The 26,743-nt window shown below is 41.0% G+C and overlaps 1 protein-coding gene across 2 annotated transcripts in view; it reads left to right on the top strand.

The window, feature by feature from the left end:
- The window catches only part of LOC126263006 (synaptic vesicle glycoprotein 2C-like), a 429,984-nt gene that overhangs the window by 111,743 nt on the left and 291,498 nt on the right, over nt 1-26,743 (top strand). Inside the window, exon 1 of one of the 2 annotated variants that reach the window (XM_049959968.1) lies at nt 13,952-14,022. The exons of the other annotated variant lie outside the window; for it this stretch is intronic. Within the exon in view, the coding sequence (XP_049815925.1) occupies nt 13,989-14,022 (34 nt within the window). The 5' untranslated portion in view covers nt 13,952-13,988. Of the gene's footprint in view, nt 1-13,951; nt 14,023-26,743 lie in introns of those variants that run through there. 2 annotated transcript variants of the gene reach the window in all.

Here is a 26,743-nt window from a genome sequence, read left to right as displayed (position 1 = left end):
CCACGGCCGCATTAACCCTTTCGCTGCTACAGAGACGTGCTCCCCGCATTCCGCGCTGTGCGCGATTTTGTCATCATGCACTGCTCGCCTGTGCACACACATGGTGTTCCGACTGCTTTGACACACTTATTCGATTTCACAAAAACTATTTGGCCCAAAAATTTGATTTTTATACATCTTCTTGACTGATACCTTCTCGATAAATGACTTAATTTTGTTTCGATGTTCAACGCAGTTATTGTGCAGCATTAAATGTAGTAAACTATTGCACAAAATTTTGAAGAGTTTACGGAGGTAAAAGTCCATAGCGTATACTTTCCGTATGGTCGATTTTAGTTGCCACAATGTTGAGAATGAAATGTGGACAAGATACCTAAATTTCTTATAAAATTTACTGCATAACAATATCTCATTTAATTTAAGTACCAGATAGGTGTCGTGTGTAATATTGAGAAATATTCCGTCTTTCGCGACTGTAATAAAAGTTTTATTTACACCGGGCGCGTTTGGCTTTATTTTAAAGCACTTCAATCAATCAAAATGAAGTAGACAAAATACATTAAACAAAACTGTGGACTTACAAAAACATTAGGACTTGAATATACTGTGTATCAATGAAGTGCTCTGAGCTATGTCAAATATATTTTTTATGTGTGGCACACACAAACAGCATTTATTTGCTAAAACACTGATCAGCCGACACAAACGTTGAATATTGTGTTACCGCAGCACAAAACTACGAAAGATGACTTGGCAATGGAGGAGACAGAATACTGCCCTCTGAAGATGTTTCAAAAGAGACAAATGCGTCTGGTCTAAATGAAGTAAGACACTTCGATATTGTTTTTAAATAAAGAAAATTTAAGCGCCGCGCAAAGTTTGAATGCAGAACCTTTCGCTTAGCAGTCAAAACACCTTAACCATTGCGCTAACGCAGCTCATCATTTAACAGACGTCCTGGAGGACTCTTAAGACATCTCGCAAAATACCGACAAACACTGTTGGTATGACTATGAATTACTCACGTTTCGTTGATGTACAATAGGTGAAACGTCCCCTTTTGAACAATTATACAAGACTGTGCTTAAACTGACACATATTTTGTTAGCGCAACGCAATCTGACTTTCAATAATCCCTACAAAAGAATGGGCCCTGACTAACATTAAACTATACCTTTCACAAATCACTTACCTCACAAAAATCTTCGCTACTCAAGGTACTGCAATACAGCGAGCGCCACTACTGCCAGCTAAATAAAAGATTCAAAGTACTGAAGGCACTAACTACTGATAGGCATAGTTAGCAAATGAAAGATTTTGATAGAGAACAAACAATGTATTTACCTCAATAGTCATAATATATATAGCAGTTCATGACAAATTTTAAAACTCCGCCATCTCTCTCCCCACATCCACCACTGCTGGTGGCTCACGTCCAACTGCGCAACGCTACGCGCTGTTCACAGCCAGCTGCCTAACACTACAATGGCAGACAACAATGCAAACTAGACACAGACTGCACACAGCACAGCCAGTGATTTTTATACAGAGGTGGTGTTACCAATAAAAAAACCTAAACAGCCTACTTACATAGCCCCCATGCTCCCCACAAAAAGTTTTACAAATTGTTTTGGGCACTGGGCAATACATATTTGTTAAAATTTTTCATAATCGTAATTACAATAACAAAGAAATCAAATGCACACACTTATTGACACAATGTTGGTCAAAAGCTAAAATTTTCTCACAGTCCATAAAGATAGTTCTGATCATTCATCATAATAGTAATTACAGTTGTTTTTTTTCACAAAGTCTCATTAGTAAAAGAAATTGCACACAGAAGTAGTGGATTTCCATGCAGTCTTGAAGAAGTAGTGTTGTCCTTCCAACGGAAAGACAGTGCTGACTCCTGACATGCTGACAGGTAATGGGCCACAACAGAGCAAACCCACAGCAGAGTCAGTCGAAGTTTTGAAGAGTATTGGTAGGTAGGTCATCACAGAGCAGACCCACTGTAGTCCTGGTAGAGATTACGGTATTGGTGGGCCACCAGAGGCGCAGACCCACTGCAGTCCTTGTAGAAATAATGGTACTGGTGGGTCATCAAAGATGCAGACCCAATGTAGTCCTTGTAGAGACAGCCAGCAGCCATCTGTTGCGACTGTGCAGGTGCACAATCACCATCAAAGAGTCTTGCGGAGAATATAGCAAGTCCATAAACCACCACTTGTGCACTCACAAATTTTTTGGAATGTCCTTAGAACCAGCAATGCTGTTATCCAGTCCCTTGCTGAATTATTAACACACGTGCAAACATTAACAGTCCCTACTTCTCACATATTGTCCATATACTATGACCAACAGAAACGTGTGCAGTGAAATGGAACTTACAAGTTACTTAATTTGATGACCTGGTGTCAATTACAATTTTATAACATAAGAATACAATTACAAAGGTACAAAATATATCATTAAAGAACATAACAATACAGATAACATTTGTAGTACAGGCTTTACAAAAGAATCAAACTAACATATATATATCAGTGTTACAGGAATTATGACATAAGTAAATACATAAAAGATCAGAATAACTTTTGAAACATCACCTTCACATATGAGCAACAAAACAGAATAAATAATGCCTCAACATCTTTACAAAGTAAATAACATAGTATTAGGAAAATTCTACAACATAGCTCTCATCAGCTAAACACATAAAGACAGGAAAAACACAAATACACAAGGGTACACAAACATATAGAGGGATGACACAAAAGGAAAGGACAGGGTTTGTTTTACTGCAGTATTTTGCATGGAGATCTCCTTTTGTTCATCATTATTCCCAAAAGTACTATCTAAGCCGGCTTTCTGTATTCTGTTCACATCCTCTTTCAAAATAGTTTTTCTCCACTGTACACTACCTTTTTTTTGGCCAAACCATTTTCTTATATCTTCTCAATGCATTTCTTCCAATTCATCATAGTTAGTTTCTTATATAGTCTACCCCCTCTTAAGCTAACTTAAATCTACTGAGCTCAGATGCTAAACTAAGGGACGAGGCAATGCAGCAGCACAAAACAATTAACACAAACAGCAATGACAAAAAAAGGGACACTGGCAAATCAATTGCAATATTACGACTAATATAAGGCAATGAGCAGCAAACAAGAAAAATAAATCAGTAGTAAACTGGCTTAAAAGAATAATACAAAGTGAAATTTAGTAGCACTATGCATGGCAAACAGCAGCTTATATCTAAACATGACAAAGCTCAAGCAGAAAAAATATTACACTAAAATGGCAATGTCTAATACCTATGTCACATCTTAACACTAGAGTGATGCATCACAATAACTTACTCTACCAAAAAATTACCAAGTAGTTGAAAAGAAAATTATGTATGCAGTTCCTGTGAAGGTAAATGTCTTTTTGTGCTCCCTCATTTTTTGAAAAAAATTATTATTTACTCGATCTGTAGACAGAAAATATTTGTATTAGTACATCTATAAAATTTTATTTTAACCAACGCTGAAGTGCAGCTAGAAACTAGATATTAAACAAAATGAGTTAATAAATACATAAAGCAAGCCATATGGCATTTCTCTCAACTAGCACGACAATAGCCGTGAAATGTTTCTATCGTTTCATTAGGCATTTTAGTAAATATCATAAATTAAGAGCTCCACAGTATAATCATATGTTTTCAAGTTCGACCGTGTCGTTTTTGCGATGCTTTCTACAAAGGAACGTCAATAGCGAGGATAATGGCCTCCCCCCCCTTTTTTTTTTTTTCTCCACCTGCGCCTCTGGCACACTCTAATGACTTCTTTCCAGGCGACTGTCGCCCATCTGGGTGCCCACGACGCATTACGTGCAGGTGGTCACTTAACTTTCTTACGGAAATATTTACGACAGCAGTTTCCGCTACAGTGGCAGTCTCGTATAAAAATATTTTCACAGGTCAAGAATTTGCGTTACAAATCTGTAGAAACAAAATCCTGTTGATATAACAGTGTCCAAGAAATTTTCGTTGGCATTGTAATACATTCACACATGTACACACATTTCATAATTCTAAAGTACGATTCTTGGTTTCCAACATCCTCTTCCACAAATCAGAGTCCCTAATCACTACTCATTATTCCTTGGTTTATTACACATACACATATTCATAGACACTTCTTCAATATTTCATCATAATAAATACGTAGCATAATCAAATAACTCATATAGCATCAGCTTACTGATCATAAAAATACCTCGGCAGCATACTACACATAGTCATCGCAATAATAACATCATAACACCTCAGTCAACTCTCCAAATCGTCGTAGCTTCCTCCAATAATTTCAAAACCTAAAAAAAAATTCTCTGCTCATGTCAAAAGTGTCATCTGCCTCAAATGTACTTTAAAAATCATGATCCCATACCAAATACATCATTCAAAGCTCTCATAGTATCACAATGGTTCCAAAAAATATGAACATTTCACAAAGTACAGACAAAATACAATTCATAAGTGTGAAGTTATCCAACTGTGTAATTGCGTAAACATCTGTCACTGACATAGTAAAAAAAAATGTTTGTCTCTCAGTTAAATGATCTGATAGCTGTGTAATACTGTGTTGGAGAAATATGGTACCGATGTGTACCATATTAGCTAGGGCTCCTTGTGCTTGCCAAACACATGGTACACAAAGTAGGCGTGTACCCCCCTGAGGATTAATGTAATTATACCCTCAGGTGTTACAGATTACAGCAATGGAATGAAATGTATCACGGAAAACCCTTGTATCATTGCACTTCAAATATCTTAAAAAAATAAATGTTTTAAGTGCGAAATTAATCACTCAAATACGTGTACTGTAGCGCTAAACTGTGCGTCATGTTGTAAGATAACCTCTGTGGAAGTCTCGTAGTTATCGTCCTCCGAAAGCTAAGTTCTGCAGAAGTCAATGTACTTACCTCATGATAAACAAAAGTGAAATGCTTTGTGTATAGATATCGTAGTTATTACGCTTATTGTTGTGATGAAGAAAGTACTGTACTGTAACGTATTGTTGTGCCACGAAAAAGGCTGTCTCGTTGTTGCTATACCACAAAAGTTACTACTAAAACATGTTTTTCTTTCCAGAAGAATTCAGAAAAACTGTACAGATATAAAACAGATACACCGCAAAAGCAACATTATAAATTGTCACTCATTAGTAGCGTCGTGATAAAATCGTGTAGCTGTCACATAAACTAACCACTGTGTCCTCTGGTATCTCACAGAAAGTACTTTAAATCCAGAATGTATTTTCAAATAAACCAAAATGCTGCATTAAAATCTCATTAGCAGTACCAGTATATGTTCTAAGTATGTAAACCTTATAGTCGTTACGTAATCGTGCAACTAACAAGCAAGAATGCACACACACAATAACACTGTGATGTCTGTTCACTATAACCATGCATTCATAATTTCTGTTGAAATAAGTTCTATTGGTTCTAGACTGGATAGTTAACTTCAAAACATTGTTGCATTTTAACAGTTTCTTAGTGTGACAAATTGTACTAGTAGCGTGAAGTGAAAAATTTTATGGCGAAGACAAAGTTAAAAAGCAGATTATCTCTCAATAAGCGGTTTTACATGTGAAGTGTGGTGCAACCCTTTATTCTTGCTAGAACGCGGAGTTTCAACTTCAACGCAATTATCATGTGGTATACGTCGGTAAAGAATACTGGAATTTTTCTCAAGGTTAGCGTCTATGTTATTTTTCTCTGAGCCAGCCGGCGCACGCGGCTCCCTGCGGTGCGAGTCATTGTCTGTCTCTTTGTTGGCGCGCGTCGTTATTGGGATTAGGAGACCTAGCTTCTACAAATTCACGTTGTCGAAAGTGCCCTGCTCTGTTTGAATCCCGCCAGTTCTGATGAAATTCAGGTCTGTCGTTATGATTATCTCGTCTGTCGTCATGTCGGTAGATTTCATAATTTCTTTCTTGTCGGTCATGTGGTGGAGAATTTCTTCCTGGATCGTAACTGCACGCTGAACTGTTGTGTCTGAAGTTATTCTGTCTCCCTTGATAATAATTGTTTTGGTACCCATATTGTCTGTTTCTAAGGTAATCTCTGTCACATTCATTACTACGGAAATGCGATCTTTCTCTGTAACTATTATTACTCTGCCAGTGGTTGTCATATGAGTGGTGTCCGTTTTGGTCACGATTTGCGTTGTAAGAATAGCCTTGTCGTGTCCAGTTATTGTTTCTGTCGTCACGGAATTGTGATGTATGTGACCTGTAGTGATTGTTTTCCTGTTTTCGCATCCGGCGACTGTCTGTGTCAATTTCTAATTCTTGTAGGAGTCCCTGAAAAGCTTCAATGTCGTCTTTACAACGTCGTGCTAAAATAATATGTCGTAAATGTTCAGGCAATTTGAGTAAGCAAATGCGGATGAGTTCTGAGGGGCTGTATGGGTTTCAAAGATACTGATTCTTATGCAACATGTCTTCAAAATATTTGACAAGACTGAAAAATTCAGGTTGTTCAAAGTGTTTCATCATCATGATACTATGTTTTACTCGGTCTTGTGTAGCTTGAGACCAATATGCTGAGAGGAACGCATGGTAAAATTCTCCGTCACTGTGACAATCGTGAATGACCGATCGCATTCTTACAGCTGGTTCATTCTCCAAGTAGCCACACATAAATTCTAATCTGTGCTGCAATGACCAGTTGGGAGGAAAACAATGAGAGAATTGATGGAGCCACGCTTGTGGATGAATGTCGTTGGCAGAATTCTTAAACGTTTTGAATTTACGTGTAGTAATGAACAGCTTATAGTCAAAATCATCGTGTCGGCGAGTAGCATATCGGTCATTGTTACGTCGTGTCGGCGGTTCAATCTCAAAATTCGGTGCACATTGCCAATTTCTTTCATAATTTCCGAAATGCCCTATGTTATTATTTTGCGGCTTTTCCGTATTTCTAAGTCCCTCTTCCCGTGTTGGAGCGCGAGTGTCCTCTGAAATACGTAATTATTGTATTACCTGTGTCAGCTGATCTTGTTCTTCCCGGATTTCTCTTTGGTGTTGTTCCATTGTGTCTAACTTTTGAAGATTTTGTTCCATTGTGTCTAACTTTTTAAGATTTTGTTCCATTGTGTCTAATTTTTGAAGCTTTTGTCCCATTTGTTGCATTAATTGTAATACCAATGCACTGGTGTCTGAAACATGTTCCTCAGTGCTTTTCGGTAGTGAATTTGCACCGGCAACATTCACATTTTGACAAGCGGAAAATGTGTCTTTACTCATTTGAGAAAACGGTGAGAACCCAAAACCTGAGTCTACAGTATTTGCAATATTGTGTTCTGTCATTCCCGATTCATGAGGCGAGCTGTTGCCGACCGATCGATCGATAATGCTTCCCTCTTCACTAATTGTTTCACTGTCCACGCCATTGTTTGCCGCCCGCTCCATTTCCCTATGCACAATTACCAAATTACTACTTTGAACATCAGTTAATTTATTACTCGGTGGCGCTAACACACTGCTTTCGTTTTCACTGTCATTTCTCAGTTTACTTTGGAGCCTAGTATTACGTTTTTCACACGCCATTATTGTCACAGTATTTCACATGACAACACAGAAAAACACAATTTGAAGAGCAAAAATAAGAGAACACATTAACATAACACTGAAAATAATATCTAGTTAATTGCAGCTGCGAAATACTTGGTGCAAATCTACATGCATGCCACAACTGTTTTACTGTACAACAATGAAAGACTGCAACTACAAAGGAGATTTTCTCTACAATTACGCGCTAGCAATAAACAAAATCTACACTAATTACACAAACTACAAGAAAAAATCAGAAGATTCCAGTGAGGTATCCTCGGCTAAGGGTCGACATATGATACGTCCCCTTTTTAACAATTATACAGGACTGTGCTTAAACTGACACACAATATTTTTAGCGCAACGCAATCTGACTTTCAATAATCCCTACAAAATAATGGGCCCTGACTAACATTAAACTATACCTTTCACAAATCACTTACCTCACAAAAATCTTCGCTACTCAAGCTACTGCAATACAGCGAGCGCCACTACTGCCAGCTAAATAAAAGATTCAAAGTACTGAAGGCACTAACTACTGATAGGCATAGTTAGCAAATGAAAGATTTTGATAGAGAACAAACAATGTATTTACCTCAATAGTCATAATATATATATAGCAGTTCATGACAAATTTTAAAACTCCGCCATCTCTCTCCCCACATCCACCACTGCTGGCGGCTCACGTCCAACTGCGCAACGCTACGCGCTGTTCACAGCCAGCTGCCTAACACTACAATGGCAGACAACAATGCAAACTAGATACAGACTGCACACAGCACAGCCAGTGATTTTTATACAGAGGTGGCGTTACCAATAAAAAAACCTAAACAGCCTACTTACATAGGAAATAAACAATTACCGCTGTTCTTCATTGCGAAAAAGCGGTTCGTGAGATTGATACAAACACCTTTCCCTGCTATCGCCTGAATTAGGAGGCTTATTGCTTGTTTGGTTTAATTAATTAATAGAATATGAAGCAACTGGTGTAAAGAATGCTTTTTCCAAACTTTCTATAAAGAAAGTCTGCTATCAGGACATTGCTTTTGTTCAACTACTTTATTTATGACTGAACGTTTCTAAAACTGAAGACACTCGTCCGTGCACTGCACTGCAATCGAGCTCTGGCAACGTCGTTCTCTGTTCATTGGCTATGTTTTGTGACGTCAGATGCGCAGAACGAACCTAATCTCGGCCGCCGTCGTAAATGACGCGCATTTTAATAGTAGTCCTATAACTCTGAAATCACCACAGATAAACTGCGCGTGTTCCTCTTATTTAATACTTATTAACGGTACCTCATGGTTCTCAAATGTCTTTCATTAGAACTGAAGGAGCCACAGGAAGGGATCCATAAATATTCCCATTATGAAGAAACACATCCTTGAGGCTCCTCTTTGATGAGTCTAAAAAATGTCTCCACTGATTAGAATCATGCTCAATTCCTTAGAACTGCATTAACTTGCATTACTGCAACAAATTAAATAATTTTAATGTTAGAACAGAGGAACTAGTTCTTTCTCCCTGTGTCTGCACCATGAAAACTTTTTATTCTGGTGTCAGAAGGTTCTTACTTTTTAGCGGAGACGCCAGTAATTCGGCAGACTCCTTAGGCAGATTCAGATCTCGTACTAGATCGTTAAGTTTACACTGGGAGAACTGTTGTGGCGTTACATCGTGTGGAGGTTTGGAGTTATGATCATTACTGCCAATATCATCTTCGGCAGCATCACTTTCGGGACCATCTGGACCTCTGTTTTCAAAATCAACTGGAGGGAAAGGGGCAGGCAGGTCCTCTCCATGTGGAATGGACCTAATGGCATAAGGAATATTTGCGTACGTGATGTCTTCCTTATTTTTCGCACAGCATCCCTGAACGTTGACTAAACAGAAGTAGAAGTCATTAAGGTGGTCTTTCGGCTCCCTCCAAACCGTATCAGTTGCAAATGATATGCATGATTTCTTTCCCTTAGTCCATAACCTCAAACTCTTAACACAATAACAGCAAACCTTCTTTGGCGCCCATACCTTGTCCTGGTCTCCAAGTTTAACTTTAAAATAAGCGCCTCTTATGTCTGTTCATTGCTTAAGCACTGTGAAGTTTCCACAAATGCAACAGAAAATATCAGGATTTTCCATACATTTGCGAATCGACATTATCACACATAGAAGAGATATTTCACAAAAGTAAAATAAAATAAAGAACATCTCTCGAAGAAAAGTTATACATAAAACTGCCTTCCCACATGAAAAACACACCAATCACTGCTCTGCAAGATATACTAGTGCATTCATTTAACTTGCAAACAACAGAAAAACAAACATCTAGTCCAGTTGTGCCAACAGAATGGCTTACAAGTCTGTAGAGTAAAAATTTCCCTATCCAAGTCCTTAAAATGCACCCACTTCCATAGTACATTTTAGAAAATAACTAAGTAGAGTCCTGGAATCAGGATAAGAAATGGAGTTAAAAACACCCATTAAATTTCAATCATCTGATACCATGCAGACTAGTGTTATCCCCAGGGAGCTATATATCAACCCCAGGTGGTCATAAATTAATTAGCAGAACAATAGGTTACGGGGAGGAGGAGAGGGTCATGAATCAATCAAGTTTGCCCCTGAACGTATGCAACCAACACTAACAATATGCGCTCATACTGGCTTTACCCTACCACTCACGAAAACTGACCAAAGGCTGGGAGAGCAGTGTGCTGACTGCACGCCCCCACATACAGCATCCAGTGTCGCCGTTGGCAGGGGATAGCGCGGCGGTCGGTCGGTACCGATGGCCTTTGGACTGAGTTTACGTTTAAATACGAACTAGATATGACAAATAAAATAATGACTACTGCAGTTAACTGAACGCTGTAATCGGTAATCTTTTATAACAACTAAAATATATGAATGGCGGATGGAAACGTTATTTTTGTGTACTTTTAGATAGTATTTGTAACATGGACACCAACAACAATAGTGGTTGTAGTTCCAAACTGCTGAAGTAGTAGTTGACAAGCTCTCTCTACACCAGCTGACGTTTGCAAAGTAAATAATTTACCTACATTTGGAAAACGTTGTGATCGAAATAGGAGGAAGAGAGAGTCCCAGAAGTCTCAGACAATTTGTAATTTACTCAGTATGTAGAAACTAACTGTACTTGAATTACGTTGCTTAATTTTACATGAAAAATGATTTAAACATAGTTTTAGCAAGGCGGCAGCGATACCTGAGAGAAATTATTGATCTTGGACAAGCTGGATCTAGAAGAAAAATGTCAATAATCGCTAATACTTCCATTTTATCGGTCGTACTGGAAAGAAATTTAAATATGTTCCAGAGGTGTACATGCGTATGGGCGACAGTATTAGAATCTGGCATACCATAAAAATTAATGCCGTAAGTAATAACGTACACTTAATAAGTAAAATTAAAAAGTTCAAAGTACAAGTTACAGGTGCAAAACATGACTTAGAAATGTTGATTTTTAGTTCTGGAGTCATATAAGGAAGTGCTATGTTTTTTGAACCTCGTTATGGAGCCGCCTGCCAAGAAAAGAAGTTTTCACACACTGGCACGAAACTACAACACAGCTTTTTTAAAATGCTGCGGTAATTACTAGCGCCTGGTCCTGGCTTCACGCGGGTAGCACGAAGTACACTACTGGCCATTAAAATTGCTACACCACGAAGATGACGTGCTACAGACGCGAAATTTAACCGACAGGAAGAAGATGCTGTGATATGCAAATAATTAGCTTTTCAGAGCATTCACACAAGGTTGGCGCCGGTAGCGACACCTACAACGTGCTGACATGAAGAAAGTTTCCAACCGATTTCTCATACACCAACAGCAGTTGACCGGCGTTGCCTGGTGAAAAGTTGTTTTGATGCCTCGTGTAAGGAGGAGAAATGCGTACCATCACGTTTCCGGCTTTGATAAAGGTCGGATTGTAGCCTATCGCGATTGCGGTTTATCGTGTCGCGACATTGCTGATCGCATTGGTCGAGATCCAATGACTGTTAGCAGGATATGGAATCGGTGGTTTCCGGAGGGTAATACGGAACGCCGTGCTGGATCCCAACGGCCTCGTATCACTAGCAATCGAGATGACAGGTATCTTATCCGCATGGCTGTAACGGATCGTGCAGCCACGTCTCGATCCCTGAGTCAACAGATGGGGACGTTTGCAAGACAACAACCGTCTGCACGAACAGTTCGATGACGGTTGCAGCAGCATGGACTATCAGCTCGGAGACCATGGCTGCGGTTACCCTTGACGCTGCACCACAGACAGGAGCGCCTGTGACGGTGTACTCAACTACGAACCTGGGTGCACGAATGACAAAACGTCATTTTTTCGGATGAATCCAGGGTCTGTTTACAGCATCATGATGGTCGCATCCGTGTTTGGCGACTTCGCGGTGAACGCACATTGGAAGCTTGTATTCGTCATCGCCATACTGGCGTATCACCCGGCGTGATGGTATGGGGTGCCATTGTTTACACGTCTCGGTCACCTCTTGTGCTCATTGACGGCACTTTGAACAGCGGACGTTACATTTCTGATGTGTTACGACCCGTGGCTCTACCCTTCATTCGATCCCTGCGAAACCCTACATTTCAGCAGGATAATGCACGACCGCATGTTGCAGGTCCTGTACGGGCCTTTCTGGATACAGGAAATGTTCGACTGCTGCCCTGGGCAGCACATTCTCCAGATCTCTCACCAATTGAAAACGTCTGGACGTTTGGTCAATGGTGGCCGAGCAACAGGCTCGTCACAATACGCCAGTCACTATTCTTGATGAACTGTGGTATCGAGTTGAAGCTGCATGGGCAGCTGTACCTATACACGCCATCCAAGCTCTGTTTGACTCAATGCCCAGGCGTATCAAGGCCGTTATTACGACCGGAGGTGGTTGTTCTGGGTACTGATTTCTCAGGATCTATGCACCCAAATTGCGTGAAAATGTAATCACATGTCAGTTCTAGTATAATATATTTGTTCATTGAATATCATCCGTTTATTATCTGCATTTCTTCTTGGTGTAGCAATTTTAATGGCCAGTAGTGTATTTGTGCCGTCTGCCGTAGAGGTAATACGTTATGTTTTCCCGTTAATCGGTCTACCTTTTATTAAAAACCCTATGAAAATCCCTGCAGCATTTCTGAGATTAGCCTTCACATACAGACAGAAAAGCTCGGCGGGTGACTCTATAACTTGTATAGATAGTAGAAAATGAACAAGACATTATTTCATTTACGTAAATACTATTATGGACAGAACAGGAACTTAAGACCAATAAAATCAAATACTTATTTCAGTTACAGAAAGTTTCTGCTGTGTGAGGACTAACCACACCTGAAATTTCCAGAGTCGTGCTTCGACTCTTGAGTCAACAGAGCAGTTGCACGTGGCGTTAAGTCAGAAGTCCCAGGTTCGAATCACGGTCTGAAACACAGTCTTAGTCTGTCAGGTAGTTTCTCCTCTGACGTTTGCTATCGTCTTACTTTCAAGCTATTCCCATTCCGTGCAGTCAGTCCATCACGACAAGATTAACGCCATTAACTACCGACGCGTGTGGAAATTCGTAGCAAGTTCCTTCATTGTAGGATATACTAATGTAAGCCAGATGCATTAGAAGGGCAGTAAGAGAATGTTTTCACTTCCGTGTAGCACAAATACTCTCAGAAAAGTCTTCCTAGCACTTAAATGTAACTGTTTTTATCTTTCAGAAAAGGTTTATTCTGGCGGATACATTTTAATATTCTCCGTACGTCTGTCGTCGTCAGATATTTTGCTGCTCAAACAACAAAATTCGCTTATTGCGTTTAGTGTCTTGATTTCCTAATGTAATTCCCTTAATTCGACTGCACTTCATTTTCCTTGTTTCTCTTTAATCGCTGTTCATCTTATAACTCATATAAATGAACGAAATGATAATTTATGAACGGTTCGATGTTAATATGTATTATTTGACACTACTTAGGGTATCCTTGACTAGAGTATGTGCCTGTCTGCTTAAACGTATGCAATAGGTTTGTTGTGTATAAAAATAAACTCGTTTTTGCTTCAGACTCGCTCCTGACACTTTATTCAAAATTTTGTGACAAGGTAGGAAAACCACAGTAAAAAATATGGGCTTATTTCATGTAGGTCTTAACTGAGGAATACTTCTGTACTTCCTGCCTTCTGGCCGGGGGGTTTTCTGCGTCAAGATGCGTGTAACCTTTATGACTGCGCAGTGTGATGTAACGAGTCCTGTTTTTTAGCTGTATGGGGCCTTGCGCGTAATCTTCAGAGTGTGACACGCTGATAATGCTGCAGCGGCAGCTCCCGTGTAACGGAAGAAACGCCGCCAGAGCTGAGAGCGGCCGCCAGCCATGGAGAATCGGAAAGCGAGGAGCGCATCTCAAGGTGGGTCGCGCAGCCGAATGCTGTGGTGTCTTCATTCGCAGCAGCCTGGCGCAAGGTGCGGTACTGGCGTTAGTCAGATCGTTAAACACACTGACACTTTTCGTTGGAGAACTCCTGGTCTTACAGTCTTCCAACAACTCGATTACATTTAGGTTCCGTTTTGGCCTTTTAGTCTCGCATTGTCACTCTTACCCTCCCTCTACGCCTTCATGAGGACCATCACGAGGCAGAATTGTTTTAAAAAATGGCGATTAAAACTCTTATATTTTTCCTGAATCTCAGGCGAAGCTGGTGTATCTATTGTTAAGTGCGGTGGCAGAATCAGCGGATAGTCGAATTCTTATCTGACAAACGAAGGTGATGATTATTCAGAGGGCTGTCGATCTCTGTACTGCAAAATAATCATCTAGCAACAGCCCATGGTGCCAGAAGATAATTTCTGCTTATGGCGATTTACTGAAGTTGGTTTGTGGCTAGTATTCCCATTTTAATATTCAAAACTTTGTTAACAATATACCTGCGATATACTACCCGCAAGGTTCAGCTCGTCTTCTGTGCCTAAAATCAATCTTTGAACTCACCTTTGTGCACACATCTCTCTCTCTCTCTCTCTCTCTCTCTCTCTTTCTCTCTCTGTGGGTATGTGTGTTCTTCCAGCTTAACGCTGTTCCTCAAGCAGCAATAACAGCCGTCAGACTCCTCTCTGTTGTCTCTATTCACTTAGTTTCAAGTTGAAATCTCCCCTTAGAAAAATTTATGAATGATTGTCCTGATAAACCTCTTACGTTATTTGATTTTCAAACAGCTGAGCAAAACTGAACGTACTCAGACATTACTCTCTTTACTTATTCTCATCAACACTAAACTGACACACAATATTTTTAGCGCAACGCAATCTGACTTTCAATAATCCCTACAAAAGAATGGCCCTGACTAACAATAACCTATACCTTTCATGAATCACTTACCTCACAAAAATCTTCGTTTCTCGAACTACTGCAAATACAGCGAGCGCCAATACTGCCAGCTAAATAAAGGATTCTAACTACTGAAGGCACTAACTACTGATAGGCATAGTTAGCAAATGAAAGATTTTGATACAGAACAAACAATGTATTTACCTTAATAATGTTCAAAAGTCATCATATATATATATATATCAGTTCATGACATCCAGTCTTACAAATTTACTCTTTCTGGCGGACACTCGTCCAGATCGTCCGCTCTTAAAATTCTGCCATCTCTCTCCCCACATCTACCACTGCTGGCGGCTCACCTCCAACTGCGCAACGCTATACGCTGTTCACATCCAACTGCACACCACTACAATAGAGAATATTTCAACAATGCCAACTAGCCACAGACTGCACACAGCACAGTCAGAGATTTTCATACAGAGCGCTACGTGGCGTTATCAACATTGAAACCTAAATAGCCTACTTACAAAGTCATCACCATCTTTGTACGACAACGTTAGTGTGCCACTAACTTACCGTTCCCGTATCACGGGTTTCGTTCTAGCTACACGTACAAGTTTTACGTCTTCGTATGTCTTGATCCTGTTTTCAATCATTATTTAGCGGACGATCTGCAGAAGGCTCAAGTGCTGTAAAGCATAAAATGTCCTCTCTGGTGTTGATTCTGGAGAACTCTCTGGCTGTTTCAAGTTCTTTGACATTCAGAAATAACTGATAAGTCACTTTTTCGATACATTAGATTTATTGAAGACATTACCGGACACTGTTATTTCTGTGCCCGACAGGGATGTGACGTAGCAGCTAATGCTGTGGCCCTTCAGTCTTTCTCGGCGAGATTACCATCTACAGATTTTTGTTCCTGCCTCGCTTTTGTTGACGCTCTTCGTTGCGCTCCTAGTTTCGATCACTTTAGCACAACTTATGTGCACAGAAAGGTAATGTGATCACCTTTCTTCAAAAAAATGGTTCAAATGGCTCTGAGCACTATGGGACTTAACTTCTAAGGTCATTAGTCCCCTAGAACTAAGAACTACTTAAACCTAACTAACCTAAGGACATCACACACACCCATGCCCGAGGCAGGATTCGAACCTGCGACCGTAGCAGTCGCGCGGGTCCAGACTGTAGCGCCTTTAACCGCTTGGCCACTCCGGCCGGCCATCTTTCTTCTTTCCAGTTGTATTTATCTAAGGATTTTTCCCGGCGGAGAATGCCGTATCGAATGTTCTTTACACTCATAATTGTGTAGTAGAATAGATAAGAGTGCGACCTACCGGAGATGAATAACATCCTCTGAAATTGGTAGGTAACGCATTTATACAGCAACATATGCTGGTTACATCAGGAAGTTATGAAATGTCGATAGTGAGCCAAAACAAAAAAAGCTCCCTCATTACTTTATAGCAGCTTCAGATTGGCTACTTACATCAGTACGTATAATCAACTTTAAAAGTTGCTGTATGCGCTACGTGTCGCGTTTGTAGCCTTTGCTACATTTGCTCCAAGTCCACAGTTCCAAGTTGTTTCGAGCTCTAGCTAGTCCAGGCACTGCCTATTTTAATCGTTACCGCTCCTAACACGGGCGACGTGTTTGATGATTCCCCGTGGCCGAAATACTTGTGTTTAGTTGCACTTTGTCATGAGGAATGCCTGTCAGTTTGTACGAGTAACTCATTTCCTCCTCCAAATTGGGCCCATTAAAATTTCAGCAGTTGGGGAAGCTACTACGTCTCAATAGCACAGTATGCCCGCTTTTTTAAAAATAATATCGCAGATTTTTCTGAGGGGCGCGCCTCCATATGACAGCTTTAGGACATTGAGGGCATAAAAGAAAGAAAATGTGGTCACAGTGCTGATACTATACGAATTAATGTCAGTATGCAAATCCTTCGCGGCCTACTTGTACTGTAATTGTTAACCGAATGCGTACACTGTGTGAGGTTTGTGACACTTTGTATCTGGTCTCAGGCGCTGCAGTCCTGGACTGTGCGGCTGGTCCCGGCGGGCATGGGTGTGTGTGTCTGTCCTTTGGATAATTTAGGTTAAGTAGTGTGTAAGCTTAGGGACTGATGACCTTAGCAGTTAAGTCCCATAAGATTTCACACACATTTTTGAACACTTTGTATCTGTTTCCCGCTGTCGGTTTCTGTGGAACAGAAAGAAGAACATTCTGCTAGAGATTTAACTGGACTAGAATCTGTACGACAGAGCATAATTTTCGTATCCATTGTGTATACAAAAAATATAGCAGGACAAATGTACAGTGCTCAAAGGATATCTGCTGCAGTAAATCTCTACTTTCGATGAACAGTTGATTCGACTACAAGAAGTTAGCAAAGGCGTAGAACTTTCTGACAGAAGTAGTTTAGGCCCAATTCAAACTCTCGATCGTCCTTCCTAACATAAGTTTTGTGTAGCTTTCCTAAATCAGCATTTGTAGCTACGGTTACTTCTGAGCAACGTGAAAGATTGCGATATCGTTTCAGAAACAGCCGGAAGGCAATGGGAAGACGGCTCTCGAAGAGAGACAGATGCACAGCAGCGGGGCTAACGCGGCGCGGTCTGCACAACTCCTCCTACGCGCTCACATACACCCACGTCCGCCCCAATAGCTGAATGGTCAGCGTGACGGACATGCTGTCCTAAAGGGGTCGTGTTCAATTCCCGACTGGGTCGGGGATTTTCTCCGCTCAGGGATTGGGTGTTGTGTTGTCCTCATCATCATTTCATCCCCATCCGGCGCGCAGGACGCCCAATGTGGCGTCGAATGTAGTAAGACCTGAAGCAAGGTGGCCGGACCTGCCCCGCAACGGGGCTCCCGGCCAATGACGCCAAACGCTCATTTCCATTTACCTACACCCACCACCCGCCCGTAACCAGAGGGCGGTCTCGCCGTGCTTAAGGCTGGGAGTAGGCGACTGCTGAGAATGTACGAGGGTCACTCCAAAAGAAATGCACACTATTTTTTTTTTAAATCCATCTTTTATTCTACATGTTTGAAAGTTTTACAGTGTGTAGATACATCTTTTAGGAACAACATTTTCATTTCTCCACATAATTTCCAACTGCCTTACGCCATCTTGGAACCAGCGGCTGTATACCCGCACGGTAAAATTCTGGACCAACCTGTTGGAGCCACTGTTTGGCAGTGTGCACAAGGGAGTCATCATCTTCAAACCTTGTTCCACGAAGAGAGTCTTTCAGTTTCCCAAAGACATGTTAGTCACATGGTGCCAGGTCAGGACTGTAAAGCAGGTGTTTCACTGTTGTCCATCCGAGTTTTGTGATCGCTTCCATGGTTTTTGACTGACCTGTGGCCGTGCATTGTCGTGCAGCAGCAAAACATCCTGCTTTTTTACTGATGTCGAACACGACTCAGTGGAGCTTGAAGTTTGTTCAGTGTCGTCACATATGCATCAGGATTTATGGTGGTTCCACTTGGCATGATGTCCACAAGCAAGAGTCCTTCGGAATCGAAAAACACCGTAGCCATAACTTTTCCAGCAGAAGGTGTGGTTTTGAATTTTTTTTCTTGGGTGAATTTGCATGATGCCACTCCATTGATTTCCTCTTCGTCTCTGGTGAAAAATGATGGAGCCATGTTTCATCACCTGTCACAATTCTTCCAAGAAATTCATCTCCACCATTCTCGTACTGTTCGAAAAGTTCCTGCATACCGTTTTTCGTTTCTTTGTGAGCCACTGTCAACATCCTGGGAACCCACCTGGCACAAACCTTTTTTAACGCCAACACTTTCAGTATTCTGCAAACACTTCCTTCCCCTATCCCAACGTAGCGTGACAATTTGTTCACTGTGATGCGTCTGTCAGCAGTCACCAATTCGTTAACTCTCTGCACATTGTCTGGAGTGTGCAGTACGAGGCCTGCCGCTGCGAGGACAATCCTCAATATTGTCGTGCCCGCTTTCATCACGTAACCTGCTTGCCCACCGACTAACTGTACTGCGATCGACATCATCATCTCCATACACCTTATTCAACATCCTGTGGATGTTTCCCACTGTCTCGTTTTCACAGCACAGGAATTCTATGACAGCACGTTGCTTCTGACGAACGTCAAGTGTAGCAGCCATCTTGAAGACATGCTGTGATGGTGCCACTCACGGGAACAGGTTGAACTAAGTTTGAAAACAAGCCGGAAGGATGTATCTACACATTGTAAAACTTTCACACATGCAGAATGGAAACTGTATTTTTACAAAAATAGTGTGCATTTCTTTGGAGTCACCCTCGTGGATCTTTACTGGACAAGTCACCGTATGGTGTGGCGGAGTGTACATTGTGTATGACCTCCCGCCTTTCCAGCTCCAGTCGCGAATAGTTATCGGGGACAACGAATGTTGACATCTTCGGTGTGGGCTCGAATATCTCCGATTTTACCTTCACTCTATTTTCGCGAGATATACTTAGGTGTAAGCAATACACTGATTGACTCTTCTAGCAAAGTACACTCACGGAGTTCTGACAGCAAACCACATCCTCATACACAACGTCTCTCTCGTAGTGTCTGCCACTGGAACTGACTGACTTCCACTACATATAGATTCAGCCTTTGTATTTGCCTTTTCGGATTTTTTAGCTTTCCTTCTATTTTTCGAGCTTCTTACAACCTACCCTCCGACTCGTAGTTTTCTATACCGTGTGGCGTAGGTAGACTGTTTATCTTCACTCGCTCCGGTGAGAATACCAAAGCACAGGGAAACGAACACACGTTCCTGTAAGTCCGGGATACGCTGAGTTCACGACCTAAGAAGTCCAAGACGTAGCGAAATCGGCGCAGAAATACACTGAAGAGGCAAAGAAACTGGTACACCTGCCTAATATCGTGTACAGCCCCCGCGAGCACGAAGAAGGGCCGCAACACTACGTGGCATGGACTCGACTAATATCTGAAGTAGTGCTGGAGGGAACTGACACCACGAACCCTGCAGGAATATCCATAAATCCGTAAGAGTACGAGGGGGTGTAACAGCACGTTTCAGGGCATTCCAGATATGCTCAATAATGTTGATGTCTAGGTGAGGCGTAGCGCCTTGGCATCGCTCCTGTCGCTTGTTAGGACGATATCGTTATAGGCATGAGTCATCGACAGATGTCACCAGCTGACATGGACCTGAGTTACAGAGCTGCACGTAGTTGTACTAGTAGGCGGCGGAGGTCAGCAGTTGACGGGTAGTGCTAGCAGTCGTAGTCAAAACAATGTTGTAAAGTTATGTTTGGCTAATATTTAATGTATTTGCATAATTATAATTGTTTTATATGTGTAGTAATTAGCAGTGTGAGTGTTGTATGAGTGAAGAAGAACAGAAGTAAATGGAAAATTTTGTTTATTCACGAAGTACCAGTTAAACTATACAGGGATTTACTATAATTAAATGTGCAGTCAGTTTATGGTACTAATAAATTGTGAGTAGAACACAAATTAATCGGTAATTTCAGAAGGAGTAATTTTATATTTGATACTTTTCTAAATTTATTTATTTAGCAATTGCCATAGAAAGAAATGTTTTACTATGATTGGTTGTTGAAGTAAAGCGCGGGTTAGCGCGGGATAATACTGCAACCTGATTTGCTGTTTGTGATATCAGCCAATCAGAAAAATACAGGCTCGCGCCAATCTATGCTGGGATCAGAGCCTTTGGTGTGATCTAGGGGGGTCGGGGCTGAGGGTTCGAACTAGTAACATCTCATTGAAAGCAGCTCCGTCGAAAGTACTGTAAAATCGCGGAAAAATGCTAATTACGAGTTCGCGAAGTAGTACTAAGTGTATTTAAGTGAACGGTATAGTGGAAGTAGTGTGGAATTTCAAAATTATTGCTTTTGACTGTTAGTTAAAACCGCGTGGCGTGTTGTGCGATCTAAGACTGGAACGGGTATTACGTGTAGAGCAGAGCGCACAGCATTTGAGTAAGCATTTTCATAACTAAACGATCCGGTGAACTCTATTAACCTCGGTAACGGGTGTAAATACCATAAACTGGCTACGTGTGTGATTGTGGTGTGCGTGTGAACTTTACATTGTGTTGCCACTTAGTACGGACTTGGCAGTATTAACTGTGATCTTTATCGTAAAAATACACCTGAAAATTTACATTGCCAAGTTAAACATTTTATTTCAGTAGCTAGCCACATCCCGTTAACCGGACAATTCTATGTATGTTGCGACCTGCAACAGACAGTAGTGGTCCAGTATTTTCTACTACAGCTTTTAGGTAGACAAATGAACATTGCTGGACACTGGCAGGACGGTAGAAAAGTAGCGTGCCGCGCCGCATAGGGACAATTGGTGGCCAGCGGAAGTGTTTAAACTCAGAAGAGTCTTCCTGGAGCCACTCTGTAGCATTGTCGTACTGGAATTGCCCCAGTCCGTCGGAACGCACAATGGACATGAATGGATGCAGGTGATCTGACAGGATGCTTACGTACATGTCTAGACTTATCAGGGGTCTCATATCACTCCATCTGCTCACGCCCCACACCATTGCAGAGCCTCCACCAGTTTGAACAGTCTCCTGCTAACATGCAGGATCCATTGATTCATGAGGTTGTCTCCATACCCGTACATGTCCATGCGCTCGATACAATTTGAAACGAGACTCGTCCGACCAGGCAACACGTTTCCAGTCATCAAGTCTAATGTCGGTGTTGACGGCCGCAGGCGAGGCGTAAAGGCCGGTTCCCACTAGCGCGCGGCAGCGCGGCGTGCGGCAACGGCAGCGGCAAGTGTTTTCCGCGTTGACGCGGCGGCTCGCGGAATTGGCGTTCCCACCTGGAAGCGGCAGACGCTAGCGGTAGCCAATGACGGACAGCCACTGAGGTACGGGCTGGGACCCACCGAAACGACCGGTGTGTTTGAATCTTACACCTACATGAAGGAAAGACGAAGTTGGGTGAAGACATACCAATTTTTCATTTTCTGTACAATGTACTCTTTCACGTATTTCATTATTCATGTTTTCTCATTTCAACATAAACAGATTTCATGACTACCGTTCATGATTGTTCACTATCCCCTAACACATTGAAACAATGTACGATAAAAGAGATTATTCAGACAGTTAAGCGAGACAAAAATTTAAAATGTGATACGGTAGCAGGTACACGAAAACAGTAAGAACACAAAGGCTAGGTGGAAGAGATGAAAGTGGAAGCCACCTGATAGAATTTCCCACAGAGCATAATGTAATCATCGCCAGCACCTTGCTTAAGAATCACGAAAGAATAATATAAATTTGGAACAGAGTTTTCGAAACCAGATTTTAAATTGTATGGTATTTCCTGGTGCAGACGCAAACCTGACTGAAGACTGTCAATAGCAAGAAAAGCGTTCTGAAAAAGAAAATTTGTTCACATCGAATATAAATTCTAATGGTTGGATACTATTTTACAAAGGTATTTGTGTGGAGTGCAGCCTTGTATGTAAGTGAAATGTGGATGATGAACAGTTCTGTCAAGAAGACAATGGACGCTTTCAAAACGTGGTGATCAATAAGAATGCTGAAGATTAGATACGAGGATCGTGTGACTAAAGAAGAAGTACGGAATTAAATAGAGGAGGAAGAGGAAATTACGGCACAAACTTGACAACAATAGGGGTTAGTTGACAGGACGTATTATGGGGCGTCAAAGAGTGAGGACAAAGGGGTTGGGTGATAGTATTCTGATAATAATCATCTGTTGAAATGCTATTCTACTATTTTATCTATTACTGTAAGCAGTGAATTTACTCTTCCATGCACTCCTCCACAAAACATTTAAACCAAAACTGAAATCAGCTGAACACCAAACCTTTCAACCACTGTCTGACAACTACTGGATTTACTTTCAACTTTCTATAATTATCACTGGCTAGCCACACATACATACAGATATAAAGAGAACAAAAATAAACACATTAGTTTTCAGCATATAATTCTGCAGATTGGCAACATGTACATAAACAAACCAGACAGGAAGGGACATGAGGTGAACACACTGTAGTTACGACTTCAAATCAGAGTTTTCGGTAAAACGTCTACAGCTAGTGACAGAAGAAAAAAGAGCGAACATGAAATTGTGCTTATGTTCCATAATCTAAGTTTTAGTTCAGCCTCCAGCATGTGACCAGGTGAGGCGAAACGTATATGTCCGCCAAAAACTCGATTCACTGTAAGTAATCAGTCATTCACGTAAAAAAAGATGTGAACTGTTTTATAATCTGCAAGTATCACATATCAAAACAAAACTGAATCATTCTAGATTCCACCGAAGATGCCTTCAAGTAAAAGCCGAAACGCGTGTTGAATCAGTAAAGTTCACTGGATAAAGAAAAAAAAGTGTTACTTACCAAAGGAAATAATCAATAGCTGTAGATATTTAGTAAATTACATTTTATGACATACCAGCAAATTGGTTTCGGTTTAACTTCTCATTCCACATGCTATTAAATGCTGTTTAAAACAATTCATCTATCCCTTCTGAAAAACTGTAGTTACTTTCATATCTCGGTAGATAAACAGATTAAGATATTTATCATGCGACGAAATACATGACTTTTCACAAGTTATCGTTTGCAAAAAAAAACACGTTTCGATTTCTTGAACCGTTTACGAAATTTGCGGTTGATACAACCACACGGTTTACGACGAGCAGGACGAAGTGCCGGTCGCGCCGCGTGCAACCAGCGCGCGGTCACGGCATAGCCCGTCCGCCGACATGTCATGCAATATCTCGAGAACGGTGATAGCTATCGATCTGCTCTCACCTTTAAAAACAATTTCGATATGTTGACTAAATTTCATACGCAATAATGTATTACCTAAAATGAACTGTACGCAAAGTCCACGCAATGCGTTTTTACCTCTGCACACTCATTCAAATTTCGTGTAAAGGTTTACGTAAATGCGATACAGCAAGTAACCACGACGAATAACGAAAAGAAATTCGGCCCTTTATCGAGAGAAGATATCAGACTGTAACATGCCCAAGAATCAAATTTTTCTACCGAATAGTTTCCTTGGAATCGGATGATAAGTATTTCATAGCTGCCGCCGCGTCCGCGCCAGCGGTTCGGCGAAAGTTCTTGTGGCCCGGGGTTGCGTAACTGACGTCACGCTCAGCGCGTTCTGTGATTGGCGGCGCGCACCTGCGGCGCGTCACGCGGCAACGGAAGCGGTTCGACATGGGCAAACCGCGAGGCAGAGCCCGCCGCGCCTTGCCGCTGACGCCGTTTCCATGGCAACCACGCCGCTGACGCGCGGTTTTGACGCGCGGCAGCCCTAGTGGGAACCGGCCTTTAAAGCTTTGCGTCGTGCAGTCATCAACGGTAAACGAGTGTGTCTTTGACTCCGAAAGCCCATATCGATGTTTCGTTGAGTGGTTCGCACGCTGACACTTGTTGACGGCCCAGCATCGAAATCTGCAGCAATTTGCGGAAGCGTTACACTTCTGTCACTTTGAACGATTCTCTTCAGTCTGAAACGTCCCCTTTTAACAATTTTACTAGACTGTGCTTAACCTGACGCACAATATTTTTAGCGCAACGCAATCTGACTTTCAAGATTCCCTACAAAAGAACGGCCCTGACTAACATTAAACTATACCTTTCACAAATCACTTACCTCACAAAAATCTTCGCTGCTCAAGCTACTGCAATACAGCGAGCGCCACTACTGCCAGCTAAATAAAAGATACAAACTATGGAAGGCACTAACTACTGATAGGGATAGTTAGCAAATGAAAGATATTAATAGAGAACAAACAATGTATTTACCTTGATATCATCATATATATAGCAGTTCATGACAAATTACAAAACTCCGCCATCTCTCTCCCCACATCCACCACTGCTGGCGGCTCACCTCCAACTGCCCAACGCTACTCGCTGTTCACAGCCAGCTGCCTAACACTACAATGGCGAGTATTACAACAATGAAAAGCAGCCACAGACTGCACACAGCACAGCCAGTGATTTTCATACAGAGGTGGCGTTACCAATAAAAAAACCTAAACAGCTTACTTACATAGCCCCCATGCTCCCCACAAAAAATTTTACAAATGGTTTTGGGCAGTGGGCAATACATATTTGTTAAAATTTTTCATAATCGTAATTACAATAACAAAGAAATCAAATGCACACACTTATTGATACAATGTTGGTCAAAAGCTAAAATTTTCTCACAGTCCATAAAGACAGTCCTGATCATTCATCAAATTGCAGTGTTTTTCTCAAAGTCTGAGCAGTAAAAGAAAATGCACACGGAAGTAGTGGATTTCCATGCAATCTTGAAGAAGTAGTGTTGTCCTTCCAACGGAAAGACAGTGCTGACTCTTGACATGCAGACAAGTAATGGGCCACAACAGAGCAAACCCACAGCAGAGTCATTTGTTGCTTTGAAGAATATTGGTAGGTAGGTCATCACAGAGTAGGCCCACTGTAGTCCTGGTAGAGATTACGGTATTGGTGGGCCACCAGAGGTGCAGACCCACTGCAGTCCTTGTAGAAATAATGGTATTGGTGAGTCAGCAAAGGTGTAGACCCACTGTAGTCCTTGTAGAGATGGCCAGCACAATCACCATTGAAGAGTCTTGCGGATAATATAGTAAGTCCATAACCCACCACTTGTGCACTCACAAAGTTTTTGGAATTGTCCTTAGAACCAGCAATGCTGTTATCCAGTCCCTTGCTGAATTATTAACACACGTGCAAACACTATCAGTCCCTACCTCTCACATACTGTCCATATACTATGACCAACAGAAACGTGTGCAGTGAAATGATACTTAATTTGAAGAACTGGTGTCAATTACAATATTATAACATGAGAATACAATTACAAAGGTACAAAATACATTATTAAAGAACATAATAATACAGATAACATTTGTAGTAATAGGGGCTTTACAAAAGAATAGAAATAAGCATATACATCAGTGTTACAGGAATTATGACATAAGTAAACACATAAAAGATCAGAATCATTATTGAAACATCAACTTCACACATGAGCATTAAAACAAAATAGAATAAATAATGTCTAAACATATTTACAAAGTAAATAACATATTATTAATGCCAATTGTATTTGAGGATAACAGTATTCCTCATTATAGTGAATGTAACTTAGTATTAGAAGAAAAATTCTATGAAACTACACAGAGACAGGAAGAAAACAAATACACAAGGGTACACAAACACATAGGGGGATAACACAATGGAAAGGACAGGGTTCGTTTTCAGTGTAACTTTTGGTACTGCAGTATTTTGCAAACAAAACCTTTTTTGTTCTTGGAGATCTCCCTTCGTTCATCATTATTTCCAAAAAGTCCTATCAATACCTGCTTTCTCTACTCTGTTCATATTTCTTTCAAAATAATTACGGATCATTGTACAATACTCATTTTGGCCCAAAACGTTTTCATATACCTTCAATGCATTTCTTTCCATTCATCACAACTAGTTTCTTATATAGTCTACCCCCTCTTAAGCTAACTTAAATCTACTGAGCTCAGATGCTAAACTAAGGGACGAGGCAATGCAGCAGAACAAATCAAGTAACACAAACATCAATGACAAAAATTTCAAGCTGGCAAAGCAAGCTACAGTAAATCTAAATTACCAAGCAATTCAACATTACAACTAATATGAGGCAATGCGCAGCAAACAAGAAAAATAAATCAGTAGTAAAACTGGCTGAACAGCGTAATACAAAGTCAAATTCAGTAACATTAAGCCTGGCAAACAGC

This window comes from Schistocerca nitens, chromosome 6, assembly GCF_023898315.1.
Source record: "Schistocerca nitens isolate TAMUIC-IGC-003100 chromosome 6, iqSchNite1.1, whole genome shotgun sequence".
Taxonomy (NCBI): domain Eukaryota; kingdom Metazoa; phylum Arthropoda; class Insecta; order Orthoptera; family Acrididae; genus Schistocerca; species Schistocerca nitens.
This window is presented reverse-complemented; position numbering and strand designations above follow the sequence as displayed.